General features: G+C 47.2%; 1 protein-coding gene across 4 annotated transcripts in view; it reads left to right on the forward strand.

Annotated features, from left to right (window-relative positions):
* Nucleotides 1–8,798, forward strand: part of LOC142818212 (uncharacterized) — a 56,741-nt gene extending 47,943 nt beyond the window's left edge. For 2 of the 4 annotated variants that reach the window (XM_089770753.1, XM_089770754.1), the window contains exons 2-5: nucleotides 3,915–4,094; nucleotides 4,394–4,520; nucleotides 5,933–6,046; nucleotides 6,360–8,798. In XM_089770753.1, the coding sequence (XP_089626879.1) occupies nucleotides 4,071–4,094; nucleotides 4,394–4,520; nucleotides 5,933–6,046; nucleotides 6,360–8,671 (2,577 nt within the window). In that variant the 5' untranslated portion in view covers nucleotides 3,915–4,070 and the 3' untranslated portion in view covers nucleotides 8,672–8,798. Of the gene's footprint in view, nucleotides 1–1,618; nucleotides 4,095–4,393; nucleotides 4,521–5,932; nucleotides 6,047–6,359 lie in introns of those variants that run through there. The other 2 variants (XM_006134147.5, XM_006134146.5) reach the window with 2 other exon arrangements.
* Nucleotides 8,799–12,535: the final 3,737 nt, after the last annotated feature.

A 12,535-nucleotide genomic window follows, 5' to 3' on the forward strand; every position in this document is an offset into this window, starting at 1 on the left:
CACCCGTTGACAAAACTGCTGAGTTCTGTTGACGTTCTGTCGACAGAACTCAGCAGCAGTGTAGACACAGGTTTAGTTTTGTTGACAAACCCCTGTAGTCTACACACACCCTGATAGTCTTAAGTATAAGAGGCCTCATACTGTAAAAAAGCATTTACTATTTTCACAGAAAGAACACTGCATGTATGTAGGTAAAGCAGAAATAAAGAATACAATATGAATATACAAATACAAAGCCAATTACAGTGAAATAACACATTTTACTAGACGAGAGCTCAAGAAATTTTTCACCTCTGTTGGGGCATCTAAGTTGTGGATTTCCTTGTCTGAAGACTATAATAGAGGCTATAAACTGTGGATAACCCACAAGCTTAAAGTTCAATTATTAATTATATTGATATGAATTATACCCAGGTAATAAGCAAATGATCAGAAATGCGTATGTGGGTTGTATTTCTCCATTGTATGGATTTGCTTGTTTTTTATAGATGGTTATGCTGAATTATCAAATGCTGGTACTAAAATTAGTAGAAGAAAGTTCGTACTGAAGCCAGTAAAAATTAATTTTATATTATAATTATTGATATTGATGTATCCATAAAACAACAAATATTTCATTAATATAAATTCATCAAAAACCTGTGTTATTTTACCAGGATATTTCTGTGAAAATTAGTGCTCTTTTGTTTATGTTCTCAGAGGAAAATGAAAGAGGCCATGTAGATTTATTTTACGCCATGAATAAGGGAAATGATGCTTCTCTTCATATGAATAAATGAAAAATGTTTGATTAATTTTGTTAGGGAAATGCAGAGTTTACCCAGACTCCATATAAAATATTATTTACAAATGTTTGTTCCGATTTAATTTTTTGCTACCGAAGAATGAATAGTTGGGATTTTTCTTTGCCGTACTATCAAAATACAGCGGCATTTCTCGAAATAGATAGAGGGAAGCCAACACAAACTTATGCTCCCCACAAGTTCACAAGGACCATCAGGTGCAAACTTGATCATGTGAGGCATGAAGCAGGAAGTGGCACACATATTAAAATACACAATTGTATATATGTACACATCAAAAAGAACACACTTAAAAAAATGAAGAAAAACAGTGTGCAGGATCTTAAACAAAAGAGGGCGTCCTTTCAGCTATTAACAGCCGAAGGGGTTGCTAGGCCAAGTCCCATATGAATATGAATTTGGCTTCATGACACTGCTGTCTCTGGTCGCACATTTTTCCTGTTTTTATTGGCAGTGAGATTATTTACTTATTTAAATAAGCTATGAAGTCATGTTCAGAATTTTACCAATAGAAGTTGGCCCACAAAGTGCTGATAGAAATCCTAACTTTCCAAGTGCAGTTATTTTTCCCCCCTTAGTCCTGGCCTTCCTCCTGTCAATAACGAACAGTTAGTGAAGGGTAGGGTAATGGTATTTCGTAGAGTCACAGAACACTAGAACTGGAAGGGACCTTGAGAGGTCATCAAGTCCCGTCTCCTGCCCTCATGACAAGACCACGCACTGTTTAGATCATCCCTGATGTCTATCATAAGGATGTTACATTTAGATTGATGGGCTAATCGAATAGTCGATAAGGGCGCCTCCACCTTTCAAGTGTAGCAACAGCCCGAGGGCTGTAGCTACACTTCAAAAGCGAAAGCACTGCTGGGAGCCTGGGGCCACTGGAGGACTCAAGCCAGCGGTGACCCGTGAGCCTAGGCAAACTAGGCAGTTGCCTAGGGCGCCACCGGCCCGGGCGCCCGATGATGACGTCACGGGGTGCCCTGTGATGACGTCATGGCCATTGACAGCCGTGCAGGCGGGGGCGCCGATTGCGTCTTCCGCCTGGGGCACCAGCTGCCGCAGCTGGCCTCAGGCCGCTCCCGACTCAAGCAGTCCCCATGCTCTCCACGGCGTTTCAAAATGGCAGCGCCACATGGAGCCCGGGATCAGCTGTGGACTCTAATACAGAGGCAACAGTGTGGAGTGGCAGAAGGCTCCTCCGGAGTGGGGCTGGAACACACTGGCTGCCGGCCCCACCCCTAGGGACTATAGAATAGTTGAGTAACCGCTAAGAATCCGTAAGATTACTCGACTATTCAATTAACCGATATCTCACATCCCTAGTAAATTGCATAGCTGAAGTTGAAGTAGCTTAACTCGGCTTTAGGTTCGGTCTTCGAACTCTTCCTTCGGCTTCCTTTACCCGTGAAATGAGGATTACAGAAGTTGGGATAAGAAGCCTGTTATTTCGAAATGATTTCGAAATAACGGGCTTGAGGTGTAGATGCGCACTCTGTTATTTCGAAATTGCATGCGTGTTTCCCCATGACAAATAATGACTACACACTGACATTCTCGAGTCATTTTCACAGTCTTGCTCACCCCAAATGTTGAAAAATCATGAGATTGGCTTTAAATTTCACTAGCTTATGGTCAAATAATAGATTTGGTGTTTTTCTATTTGGCTTCTGCTTTTGGAGCCTTTAAGGTGCACTAGGGCTGCATTTTGAAGCTTTCTCCGTAGCAAGAGGACTAGAAACCTCATTTTTCTTTAAGAACAAAGGCTAAAATCATCCCGTCTTCACTTGACTCCAGGAGCTGGGGCTTTGAGGAAAAACCATAATGAGCACGAGACTCATCAGAAAATGTGCTAGTTAGCAATGCGGCTTTCACATCTCTTTAAAGTCTCGTTGCTTTTCGGGATGTAAAATCATGGTTCACCAGTTCACCGATTAAATGTTACTGATTTGGGGGGAGGGATAGCTCAGTGGTTTGAGCATTGGCCTGCTAAACCCAGGGTTGTGAGTTCAAGCCTTGTGGTGGCCATTTAGGGATTGGGGGCAAAAATTTGTCAGGGATGGTACTTGGTTCTCCTGTGAAGGCAGGGGACTAGATTCCATGATCTTTCAAGGTCCCCTCCAGCACTAGGCAATCTCCACTATATTTTAATCAGGATCCCATAGGCGGTGGGCATGGTCGAACTGGAGCAGCCCCCTGCCCATGTCAGGGTTATAGCCCCAGTTGCATTCCATGGGGCTTTTCAACACAAGACGACAATGGCTGAGATGCGTTTCTCCCAAGAAAATTCCAGATTTTATAGCCGAGGGGAAAAAACGAGACATCTCAGAGGTATGAGGGCCCACTGCAGGCAGGAGAGGAAACTAAGGAGGCGTGGGAGCCCTGGCCGGCCCGCTTGAAAGAAAGTTGAAGAGCCCTCAAATCGACCTCTTTTCTGAACGTAACCTTGGTTTGGAGAGCTTGGCTGTTTCTTCTGAGCTCTCCTTCACTCTTCAAGCACCGCCTACCCCAGCCCCTGCCAAATCAGAGCAAAAAATGACCAAACTAAATGGTTTGCAGTGAAACTGTAAAAACGCCCAGCACATCCATTGCTCTACAACCCAGCCAGAGGCAGAACCTGCTACTACTTTGCTGCCTCATGGACACAGCCAGGTTCAAACCCCAGCTAGCAGGGCAGTGGCTGGATCTGTCTACTGAAAGCCAAGGCCTGTGTCCATGGGATGCTCACCATGGCTCCCTGGGAGAGGGAAGACGATGAAAAAGGGCAGGGGAGGGACAGGAAGGGGCAGCAGGAGCAACAAGTGAGGAGGGAGGCTCCCGGCCCTGCCCGGCTCCATCCCTGGGAGGCCTGACTCTCCAGGGACCCCGGAAGGAGCTGAGAGAGGGAAAAGCCATTTGCCGGCTCTGCGGAAGGACCGCCCTGCTTGGGGGGAAGGGAGAAGCTATTGGAGGATACAGTGGAAGGTGGGGCAAGCCCCCCCAAGTGGCTCTTTTGGTTCTGCTCTTTTTTCTGGCTTTGGGATTGCAGACGCTCTACCCGGTGGGTTCAATTCTGCAGTAAGAGGCTTGGCTTGGGTGGTAACAAACTAACTTTCCCCCCCCCTGGTATAGCAGAGTCCCTAGCGTCCTTCTGGAGGGAGAGCGCCTGGGAGGAATTGGGTGTGAAACGGACCTGAAGCCCATCTGACATCTGCCCCTCTCGCCCTGACACGCTGAGAAATCGCATCCACGTTTCACTCCAGACCTGCCAGGAGCCAGGGCCGGGCAATGGCCGGGATGGAGCCGGCTCAGGTAGGGGGTTCAGGGAGCTGCTGGGTGGGGGGAGGGAAGAGACAGGGTGGGGTGAACCTGCTGAGTTTCTGGCCGGGGAGGGGAGGCATAGTATTTTTCACACAGGACACAACCCCCCCTGGGCACGGCTGGTAAAACTGACGGGCTTCCCAGGATCCACGCCTGACCCCACTGGCCAGAGGCTGATGGGGCCTAAGAAGAGAGGCCGTCGGGATTCTTGTCCCCGGCTCAGCGCTCTACTTCCCGTAGCAGCCTGTGGCTGGCAGATCTCTAACTCTGAGGAACTCTTGTGGTTGCAGATGCGGGTGACCTTCGAGGAGGTGGCTGTGTATTTCACCCCGGGGCAGGGGGCGCTGCTGGGCCCCGCTCAGAGAGCCCTCTACAGGGACGTCATGCAGGAGAACTACGAGGCGGTGACCTCGCTGGGTAAGGGCGTCCTGGCCCCTCGGGGATTAGGAGCCGTGGGGTCTGCGTGTCCGACACGGGTCAGGTTCTTCCCTGCTCAGGTGGCCTGGACAGGAATGGGTTCCCTGAGCACAGCTGCCGGGGGAGAGCAACTTGCATCTTCACGTGATGGTTCCCTCTTCTGTCCATCCCCTCCAGGGTCCCTAGGGTTGGCCGCTGTCGGTAGACAGGACACTGGGCTAGATGGACCTTTGGTCTGACCCAGTCTGGCCGCTCTTATCTTCTTATGTTCCATACACGCTGCGGTGGCACACGTGCTAAACCAGGAATATGCAAGATACGGCCCAGGGGCCGGATCTGGCCCACCATGGCTCTCAATCTGGCCCACTCCACTGGACTCAGAGCAGCTGGCTGCTCCATCTGCCTCTCTGCACTGGGGTTAAGGGGAAGTTTCGTGCGCTGCGAACCCCCTCCTTCATCCAGACTCCCTTTCATAGCCCAACCCCCCTCCTGTACCCTTGTTCTTACCCTGAGCCTGCTTCTGCACTCAGCCTCCATCCCAGACTTTGCACCTCTATAGAAAAGTTCAGCCGATGACCTCTTACCAAAATGTTGGAGTGCCCCCCATCAAAAATTATTGCCCACCTCTGTGCTAAATCCTCCCCTCATTTCCAGCATTTCAAGGGGCAGAAGTTGTACATTGTCATATCCTCTCTATTGTTGCTCACTCACATGCAGAATCCCTGTTCATCCCCCTCCTTGGGACGAGCTCCAGAGGTTTAGAACTAGGCAGGGGTTTAACTGCAGAGCTGTGAGTGTCAGCAAGGGCCCCAGACTGCCTAGATCCTGGGAACTCCTATGTGAGGGCATAATAATTTTCCAGTCTCTGCAGGAGTCTGCCTTTCCCAACAGAACTCCAAGATCGTGTTCCCATCTCCTTGGATTCCATATTCCCCCAGGTGCACGGGGACAGATTCCACTCACAGAGGGTGTGTCTAAACTACACCCCTCTTCCGATAGAGGGATGTAGATTAGGCACATCGCTATTGCAAATGAAGCGGGGATTTAAATATCCCGCATTTCATTTGAATAGAAATGGCCACCGCTTTTTGCCGATGCGGCACTTTGCCGGCAAAAAGCGACAAAATAGACGGGGATCAGTCAGAAAAGGCTTTCCTTGTCGACCAAGCCCCATCTAGACTGCCGCTTTTTGCTGGCAAAGTGCCGTGGTGGCAAAAAACGGCGGCCATTTCTATTCAAATGAGGCGCGGGGTATTTAAATCCCCGCTTCATTTGCAATAGCGATGTGCCTAATCTACATCCCTCTGTTGGCAGAGGGGTGTAGTTTAGACCCACGCAGAATGTCCCTTGGGACAGACGCTCTCCCCACCCTCCCTGCAGCCTGATCTGCTCTGATTTCACCCCCTGCGCAGGGTTTCCCGTTCCCAAACCTGAGCTGATCGCCCGGCTGGAACGAGGGGAAGAGCCCTGGGTGCCCGACCTCCAGGCCGGGGAGGAGAGAGAGATCCCGAGAGGCACCTGCACAGGTGAGGACTGACACGGAAACCAACTGGGGAATGAAGGAAAAAGTTGAGACTCTCCAGAATATGGTGCGAGTCAGTGTCCTCAGTTGTTCATCTCACCCAGAGCAGGGCAGGGCTGTAGTCAGCAGATGTCACGTCTTGTTAGTGGCAGGAGTTTCCTTCCCAACTATTCTTCCCTACGAGTGTTTGTGCGGGAATCAGAAGGACAATCCAAGTGCTCCGTCTGTGGAAAGTCAGTGTGCTGGGTTTTCCCTTGGTGCTGTTCCTCTTTCTCCTCTGCTCAGTGACTCCTGCCTGAATTGTTTCTCTCTTCCAGCAGGTGATGGGACAGGGAGTGAGAATGAAGAGGGGAACCAACCAAAGGAAGCTTCTGGGGAGATGGAACCGCAGGCGACCTTTGTGGGAAGAGCTGAAAGGAATGTTTCCCAGTGCTTGGAACGGGGAGAAGCCTGGGGAGATTGGCACAGGCCAGAGAGGCTGCTGGGAAACCAACCACGGGAAAAAGTGGATGAATCCATTCTGTGTGATGAAGGGGTCAAGAATCCCACAGCTCGGAACACAAATCTAAATGAAGAGAAGTCCTACCACTGTCTGCAGTGTGGGAAAGGGTCCATTCTGACATCCCAGCTTCTGACACCTCAGACAACCCACGCTGGAGAGAAACCCCTTCAGGGCTTGGAATGTGGGGAAAACATCAGTATCTGCTCTGACCTTAATACCGATGGGGGAAGCCACACAGCAGAGAAATGCATTCAGTGCCTCAAGGGTGGGAATCTTCTGAGTTGGAAGACAGCACTAAATGTACAACACGTCAGACACACAGAAGAGAGACCTCATAAGTGCTTAGACTGTTTGAAAAGTTTTGTCCGGCGGTCAGACCTTGTTAAACATCAGGCCATCCACACAGGAGAGAGATCTCATAAGTGCATAGACTGTGGGGAAAAATTCGTACATTGGTCAGAGTTTATTAAACATCAGGCAGTCCACACAGCAGAGAGACCCCACAATTGTGTGGACTGTGGAAAAAGTTTCAGAAAAACATCACACCTTATTTTACATCAGCGAATCCACACAGGAGAGAAACCCTATAAGTGTTTATTCTGTGGGAAAAGTTTCATTGGCAGGTCAGACCTTGTTAAGCATCAGGCAGTTCACACAGGAGAGAGGCCGCATAAGTGCTTAAACTGTGGGAAAAGTTTCATACGGAGGTCAGACCTTGTTAAGCATCAGGCAATGCACACGGGAGAGAAACCCCATAAGTGTGTGGACTGTGGGAAAGATTTTATATGGAGATCAGATCTTGCTAGACACCGGAGAATTCACACAGGAGAGAGACCCCATAAGTGCGTGGTCTGTGGGAATAGTTTCAGGAATCGATCAGCCTTTATTATACATCAGAGAATCCACACAGGAGAAAGGCCCCATAAATGCTTGGACTGTGGTAAAACTTTCACACAGATATCACACCTCAATAAACATGGGAGAATCCATACAGGGGATAGATCCCGTAAGTGTTTAGTCTGTGAAAAAAATTTCATACACTGGTCAGAGCTTGTTTTACATCGGAAAGCACACATAGGAGAGAGGCCCTATAAGTGCTTAATCTGTGGGAAATCTTTCATGCGCAGGTCAGATCATGTTTTACATCAGAAAATCCACACAGGAGAAAGGCCTCATAAGTGCTTACACTGTGGGAAAAGTTTCATACGGAAGTCAGTCCTTGTTAAACATGAGGCAGTTCACATAGGAGAGAGACCCCACAAGTGTGTATATTGTGGAAAAGGTTTCATTGGGAGGCCTGACCTTGTTAAACACCAGGCAATCCACGCAGTAGAGAGACCTCATAAGTGCTTGGACTGTGGGAAAAGTTTTATACAGAAACCTGACCTTGTTAAACATCAGGCAATTCACACGGGAGAGAGACCCCATAAGTGCTTGGAGTGTGGGAAAGCTTTCATATGTTGGTCAGAACTTATTAAACATCAAGCAATCCACACAACAGGGCGACCCCATAATTGTGTGGACTGTGGAAAAAGTTTCAAACAGCGATCACGCCTTATTTTACATCAGAAAATCCACACAGGAGAGAGACCCCACAAGTGCTTATCCTGTGGAAAAAGTTTCATTGGGAGGTCTGACCTTGTTAAACATGGAGCAATCCACACAGGAGAGAGACCTCATAAGTGCTTAGAGTGTGGGAAAAGTTTCATACGGAGGTCAGATCTTGTTAAACATCAGGCAAAACACACAGGAAAGAAACCCCATAAGTGTGTGGACTGTGGGAAAGATTTCAGATGGAGATCAGACCTTGTTAAACATCAGTCAATCCATACTGGAGAGAGACCTCATAAGTGTGTGGACTGTGGGAAAGATTTCAGACAGAGATCAGACCTTGTTAAACATCAGAGAGTCCACACAGATGAGAGACCCAATAAGTGCGTGGACTGTGAGAAAACTTTCAGAAATAGATCAGCGCTTGTTATACATCAGAGAATCCACACAGGAGAGAGACCCTATAAGTGCTTGGACTGTGGGAAATGTTTCACCCAGAGATCGCACCTCATGAAACATGGGAGAATCCACGCAGGGTCTAAACTTCTGGGCACACAGGCAGAACGGATTAATTGAACCACATTTAACCATTAAAATTATGTTTCCTAAGTATGTAAATGGAAATTAGTGTCATTCCACATTAGATGAGTTAAATTATTTACATACAAAATTGCATGTTTAATAAATTGGAAAAAGACGGTAACTTTGCTCATTTGTTAGCCTGCCACAAAGTCATGAAATCCTCGCATTAGAAGGATCATCTACAGTCATCTAGTCCAGTCCCCTACACTCATGGCAGGACTAAGTATTTTCTAGACCATCCCTGACAGGTATTTCTCTAATCTACTCTTAAAAATGTCCTGTGATTGAGATTCCACAGCCTCCCTGTGGAATTTATTCCAGTGCTAAACAACTGTGACAGGTGTTTTTTCCTATTGTGCTACCTAAATCTTCCTTGCTGGAATTTAAGCCCATTTCTTAAAAATAATTGTTTTCCCTCCTCCTGGGAAGAATCTTTTATGTACTTGAAAATTCTTATTGTGTGTCTTCTCTTTTCAGATTACACAAACTGTTTTTTTTTTCAATCTTCCTTCATAGGTCCTGTGTTCTAGACCTTTAATTAATTATGTGGTGTGGAGAGGGCTGATAAAGAAAAGTTATTTATTAGTTCCCATAATAGAAGAACTAGAGGACACCAAATGAAATTCATGGGTAGCAGGTTTAAAACTAATAAAAGAAAGTTCTTCTTCACACAGCGTGTTGTCAACCTGTGGAACTCCTTGCCAGAGGAGGCTGTGAAGGCTAGGACTATAATAGAGTTTAAAGAGAAGCTGGATAAATTCATGGAGGTTAGGTCCATAAAAGGCTATTAGCCAGGGGATAAAATGGTGTCCTTGGCCTCTGTCAGAGGCTGGAGAGGGATGGCAGGAGACAAATCGCTTGATCATTGTCTTCGGTCCACCCTCTCTGGGGCACCTGGTGCTGGCCACTGTTGGTAGACAGGATACTGGGCTAGATGGACCTTTGGTCTGACCCAGTACGGCCGTTCTTATGTTCTTATGTTGTTCTTCTCTGGACTTTATCCACTTGGTTCTCATTGTTTTCTGAATTGTGGCACCTAGATCTGAACACAGTCAATGTTCACTCCTATTTAGCTTTTATTCAGTGCTCCTTCCTTGGCAGTCTTTTCCCATTTGGTATGCGTGCAACTGATTGTTCCTTCCTAAGTGGAGTTGCATTTATCGTCATTTAATTCCATCCTGTTTACTTCAGAGCATTTTTCTAGTTTGTCCAGATCCTGTTGAATTGTAATCCTATCTTCCAAAGCACTTGCAAACTCTAGTAGGTGGGTATCGTCCACAAACTTTACAAATGTAGTCTCTAGCCATTATCTAAAACATTGATGACCATAACTAGACACAGAACTTGAAACCTTTGGATACCCCATTCATTACGCTCTTCCAGCTCTGGGAACGGTTTTCTAACCAGTTATGCACCCCTCCAATAGTAGTTCTATCTAGGCTGGATTTCCCTAATTTGTTTAGGAGAAAGTCATGTGAGACAGTATGAAAAGTTTTAATAAAGTCAAGATGTACCACGTTACTGCTTCACCCCATCCACAAGGCTTGTTACCCTGGGAAAGAAAGCTATCAAGCTGCTTTGATACTGTTCTTGACAAAGCCGTGTTGACTCTTACTTATCCCCTTATCATCTTCTTGATGTTCACAAACTGACTGTTTAATTGTTTCCTCCATTATTTTTCTGGGAAGACAAGTTCAACTGACTAGTCTGTAATTTTCTGAGTCATCCTTGTTTCCCTTTTCGTTGACTGGCATTATACTTGTCCTATTCCAGACTTCTGGAATCTCTTCCATCTTCAATGACTTTTCAGAGATAATCTCTCATGGCTCAGCTATCTCCTCAGTCAGCTCCTTGAGTAACTCTGGGGCTGGTACTATCAGACAAGCAGAGACTAAGAACATAAGAATGGTCATACTGGGTCAGACCAAAGGTCCATCCAGCCCAGTATCTTGTCTGCCGACAGTGGCCAATACCAGGTGCCCCAGAGGGTGTGAACCGAACAGGTAATGATCAAGCGATCTCTCTCCTGCCATCCATCTCCACTCTGACAAACAGAGGCTAGGGACACCATTCCTTACCCATCCTGGCTAATAGCCATTAATGGACTTAACCTCCATGAATTTATCTAGTTCTCTTTTAAAACTAGACCACACTGTGATGCAGGTATGGGATGATCCGCAGTGGCTGCAAAACTTCCGTATGTGTAAGGCCACTTTCATGGAAGTTTGAAAATTGCTTTTCCCCGCCCTGCTGTGCAAGAATCATAGAGCTAGAAGAGACCTCAGGAGGTCATCAAGTCCAGCCCCCTGCCCAAGGCAGGACCAATCCCAACTAAATCAACCCAGCCAGGGCTTTGTCAAGCCGAGACTTGAAAACCTCTATGGAAGGAGATTCCACCACCTTCCTAGGTAACCCATTCCAGTGCTTCACCACCCTCCTAATGAAATAGTTTTTCCTAATATCCCACCTAGACCTCTCTCACTGTAACTTGAGACCACTGCTCCTTGTTCTGCCATCCCTCACTACTGAGAACAGCCTCTCTCCATCCTCTTTGGAACCTCCCTTCAGGAAGTTGAAGGCTGCTATCAAATCCCCCCACACTCTTCTCTTCTGCAGACTAAACAAACCCAAATCCCTCAGTCTCTCCTCGTAAGTCATGTGCTTCAGCCCCCTAATCATTTTGGTTGCCCTCCACTGGACCCTCTCCAATGCATCCACATCCTCCCTGTGGGGGGGCCCAGAACTGGACACAATACTCCAGATGTGGCCTCACCAGAATATCAAAATGAGACATGCTCTGACAGTGGAGAAGTGTATAGCAATTGTACTCTGAAAGCTTGCAACACCAGACTGCTACCACTCAGTTGGGAATCAATTCAGATTAGAGAACTCTACAGTTGTGAGCCAAGTGACCAAGATCATTAATACCCTTCTGCTACAGAGGGTAGTAACTCTGGGAAAGTTTGAGGACCTAATGGAGATCTTTGCCATACTGGGGTTCCCTAACAGCTGTGGGGTGATAGATGTAATCCACATCCCTATCTTGGCACCTGACCATCTTGTCAAAGAATACATAAACCGCGAGGGGTATTTCTCCATGCTGCTCCCGGGGCTGGTGGATCACAAGGGCAGTTTCACCGACATCAAAGTGGGAAGATTGGGAAAAGGTGCAGGCATCTTTAGGAATCCTGTTCTGTTCAAAAAGTGGCCAGCTGGAATGTTCTCCCCAGATTAGAAGATTAACATTGGGGGCATTGACATGCCAATAGTGGTCCTTGGAGACCCAGCCTACACCTTGCTCCTGTGGCTCATGAAGCCATACATGGGCAGCCTGGACTGCAAAACGGAGCAGTTCAATTACTGGCTGAGCAAGTACAGAATGGTGGGAGAAGGTGCTTTTGGGCATCTAAAGAGAGGCTTCCGCAGTCTACTGACTAGGTTAGATCTCAGCTAGGGATGTTAAATATCGGTTAATTGAATAGTCGAGTAACCTCGTGAATTTTTATTGGTTATATGGAGATATACCTATCTCATAAAACTGGAAGGGACCTTGAAAGGTAATTGAATCACAGTAGGACCAAGGACCATTACGCCCCAGATCCCTAAATGGGCCCCTCAGGGATTGAACTCACAACCCTGGGTTGAACAGGCCAATGCTCAAGCCACTGAACATTGTTGACTAGTTAGTTGACTATTCTATGGTCCATGGGGGCGGGGCTGGTGCCACTGTATCAGAGGCAGCAGTGCAGCGTGCCAGGTGGGAGCTGGTCCACAAGGGGAGCCAGTTTGAAAACTGATAAGGAGGCAGCAGTGTCAGGTGAGAGTCTTATGTCTGTTTTGTGGGCATTGATTCTTTGG

This window comes from Pelodiscus sinensis, chromosome 19, assembly GCF_052426305.1.
Source record: "Pelodiscus sinensis isolate ZL-2025 chromosome 19, ASM5242630v1, whole genome shotgun sequence".
NCBI lineage: Eukaryota > Metazoa > Chordata > Testudines > Trionychidae > Pelodiscus > Pelodiscus sinensis.